At 21.6% G+C, this 3,388-nt stretch overlaps 1 protein-coding gene across 4 annotated transcripts in view; it reads left to right on the top strand.

Moving 5' to 3' along the window:
- The first annotated feature begins 221 nt into the window (after window positions 1-221).
- The window catches only part of LOC126893651 (trichoplein keratin filament-binding protein-like), a 14,364-nt gene continuing 11,197 nt past the window's right edge, over window positions 222-3,388 (top strand). For 2 of the 4 annotated variants that reach the window (XM_050664059.1, XM_050664056.1), the window contains exons 1-3: window positions 222-459; window positions 1,492-1,713; window positions 1,775-1,895. In XM_050664059.1, the coding sequence (XP_050520016.1) occupies window positions 1,538-1,713; window positions 1,775-1,895 (297 nt within the window). In that variant the 5' untranslated portion in view covers window positions 222-459; window positions 1,492-1,537. Of the gene's footprint in view, window positions 460-1,491; window positions 1,714-1,774; window positions 1,896-3,388 lie in introns of those variants that run through there. The other 2 variants (XM_050664057.1, XM_050664058.1) reach the window with 2 other exon arrangements.

Raw genomic sequence — 3,388 nt, 5'->3', positions numbered from 1 at the left:
AAAAATAGTGATTCTCAAAATTATCCTACAGATAAGATTAAATTTATCTATGATTATACAATATTTAAGTAATAGTATAGATAAGATTTATCTACAATCTTAATCCCGCCAAACACAATAAAAAAATCTTGAATATAATATATCTTCCTAAGCGGTTTAATATCAATAAAACTTGTCAGCCAATCAAAAAAATAATATAAAATATTTTTTATCAATTCTGTTTTAATAATAATATGTTGGTTGGGTTTATAAAATTCTTATGTATTACTTGACACTTTTATTAATTCATTTATTTTTTAAACTTTTTTAATTATTACTAACATTTTTAATGATTGACGTGGATAAAATTTCAATAATTTAGTTATATATAATGATCAATTATATCATTATGAAAGCTGAAATAACAAAAAATACTATAATTTTTTAATATTTTAACTACGTATTGTTTAAATCTACTTGGTAAGTGTTTAAAAATAATTTCTTCGGTTTATAACATCATCTTTAGTTAATTTTGATCTACGTAAATGTTTAGAAAACATTATATCAATCTTTTTAATTTTAAGTTGTGAAGAGTTTTAGTTGACAAACAATTTTTGGAAATTTTATTGTTTAGACATTTTTTTATTATTTGTTTACAGTCATCAATTCTTCATATGGATCTTTTTTTTATAGAAATTTTACATTTCATTACTCGTTGATATATATATATATATGAAAACTTATGTAAAAATTTTAGATAAATATAATATATATATTTAAGTATTTCCAAAAAAAGTTTAATTATTAAACAATTTTAGGTTTTAGTTTTTTTTTCTTGAAATATATCACACACAAATAATACTTTTTTTAAATAAATAATAGTCATATCAAATTAGTAAATTTTCCAATTAATAATTAAAAAATTATTATACAAATTTCTTTTATTACACATGAGATGACTGAAACATTTCATAACACCAAGAATACCTAATTAGATTGATATAATCTTAGTTAAAACTTTACCCCCTTTAACTTCATTATTAAATTTAATGATAAATTTAAGTTAATCTAAACATTTAGGATTATGAATGTATTAATATTATTTCTAGTAAAATTCAATTGAATATTTTGTTTATCCATGTTATAATTTCGGGTACCATGGATACAAGAATAATGTAAATAGTCATTTTTTTTTCTTAAAAATTATGAATTTCTTTTTTGTATATATATATATAGTTAATTATATATATATTTTTAAAATTAATACACTTATATATATGTATGTTTTTATTTAATGTACATTTATGTTAACTTATAAATTCATATTTTATAAACAGTCTTTTCTTTACTTTATTTTCCAATTTAAAATAAAAATACAAATGTATTTGACAATAATTAATGATTATGACCAAATGCTTTTGGGCCTTAGCAACACAAAATGTTTGTTAAATTACTGTTATTGTTAAACTGAATTAATTATTTATTAATATTATTTTCTCATGTATCTTATAGAGACCAATCTAAGTTAAGACTTAGCATTTTATTTTTTTAATATAAGATGAGTTTTAATCGTCGGCCTAACCAAGCACAATTATATGAAGCTTTACATAAAAAAAGAGCAGCTGAATATGAAGCTAAAGAACAATGGGCAGGTATTACTCAATATTTTAAGACTTGGCAAAATAAATCTAACAAATTCAGTACATGGACATCACCAGCATATTACCAAAAGAGGTATTAGATTTATTTAATTATATCAGTTTTATTGATTAAAAATTGTATTAATTATAAATAGTTTAGAGTTACAATTAGAGATTAAAAAACAAGAGCAAAAAAAAATTGATGATGAAATAAAGGAACAGAAAAAATGGGAAAAAAAAATTCAGGATAGACAGCAACAAGATGAAGAATTTAAGGTACATTTCTTTACAATTTATAGTATTCCCCTATTATTTAATTTAAGTTTTACTTAGTATAACTTTATTAAGTACCAGTTATAAAATGTATAAAAAATAATAATTTTAATAAATTATTTAGTAATTAATGTATTTCTTAATTCCTAAATAAAAAAAAGTTTTGTTTTTGTATATGCAATAATGATTATCATTAATTTTACTTTATGCTTTTTGCAGATAGCTTCAAAATCTTTCTTTATATACTTGATTAAAAAAACATAAAATATATTATTTTTTTCTGATAAAATAAATAAATAATAAGGTGATAAAATAAATCGACATTCAAATTTTAGCTTCGATGTGAAGCAGAGAAGGTATTAATTTTACCATGATATCTTTTTTTTTTTTTTGTCCGTTACCACTTTTTCTCAGCACTCACTAGACTGCTTTTGATGAACAATATATCAAAAGATCACAAATTGTGTCTAGTTGAAGACATTACATATAAAAATTGAAAATATTTCCCTATTAAAATAGGCTATTTTTGTGTTCAAATTCTGGGTTTTGTATTTTATTGTATTTTAAAATATCTTACAAGGGGAATACACTGACTTTCATGAATATTATAAAATTTAATTGACATAGAATAAATTTCATAAGACATAAGAAGTTAAATTTATTTAAATTTTTTTGCTTTTTTAAAGTAAACAAAGTAACTTTAAATTTGAATTATCTTAAATTGCCAATTTTATCAAATGACAAAAGCGACAAACAGTTGCCGAATTAGTAACACTTGTGTCTTTTACGCTTAAAGTACTAGGTTCAAATCCACCTGTGGAAATTAATATTTTGCATTTTTTTAAATTAGACAAAAATTTTCAAATCATTTGATTTTTATCTCATTTAGATTCAATAACTTCAACAAATAACAAGGATCACTGTAGTCTCCCTTCATGAGAGTAATTTCGTATTCATGTTAATAATATTTTACTTGGTATTTTTTTTTTTTGTGGCTGCGATTTATTTTTCCAACCCACACTTAACTTCCTTTTTTCAACAATATGTCAAATGATTATAATTCGTATTTAGTTGAGGATATTACCCTCAAAAATTAAAAAAAAATCCCTCAGTCAAATAAAAAGTAGCTTAACTAGCATTATCCATACAAACAATTAAAATCATTCATTTCTAATATTTTTAAAGTATTTATTGTCAAATTAGATTTGATATAATAAAAGTATTCAACTACAAAAGTAAAAAAAAATTTTTGAGTAAATTTAAGTAACACAGTGGGGTCGCGGCATAGTGGAGACATTGCATAGTAGGGTCCAGTATAGATTTAATCTGACAGTGATTAAAATCACTATCATAAGAAACGCTTCGATGCAAATCTGTAGATAGTGTTTAATTTTAAAAAATTGATGGATAATTGCAAAAGCAACATCAACTTCTATTAAAATAAAATACAAAACCCATAATTATCATACAAAAATAGTATATTTTTCAATATGGTA

This window comes from Daktulosphaira vitifoliae, unplaced genomic scaffold, assembly GCF_025091365.1.
Source record: "Daktulosphaira vitifoliae isolate Bord-2020 unplaced genomic scaffold, ASM2509136v1 Scaffold_1, whole genome shotgun sequence".
Classification (NCBI taxonomy): Eukaryota; Metazoa; Arthropoda; class Insecta; order Hemiptera; family Phylloxeridae; genus Daktulosphaira; species Daktulosphaira vitifoliae.
The sequence above is the reverse complement of the archived record's forward strand: the minus strand, read 5'-3'. Positions and strand labels throughout refer to the sequence as shown.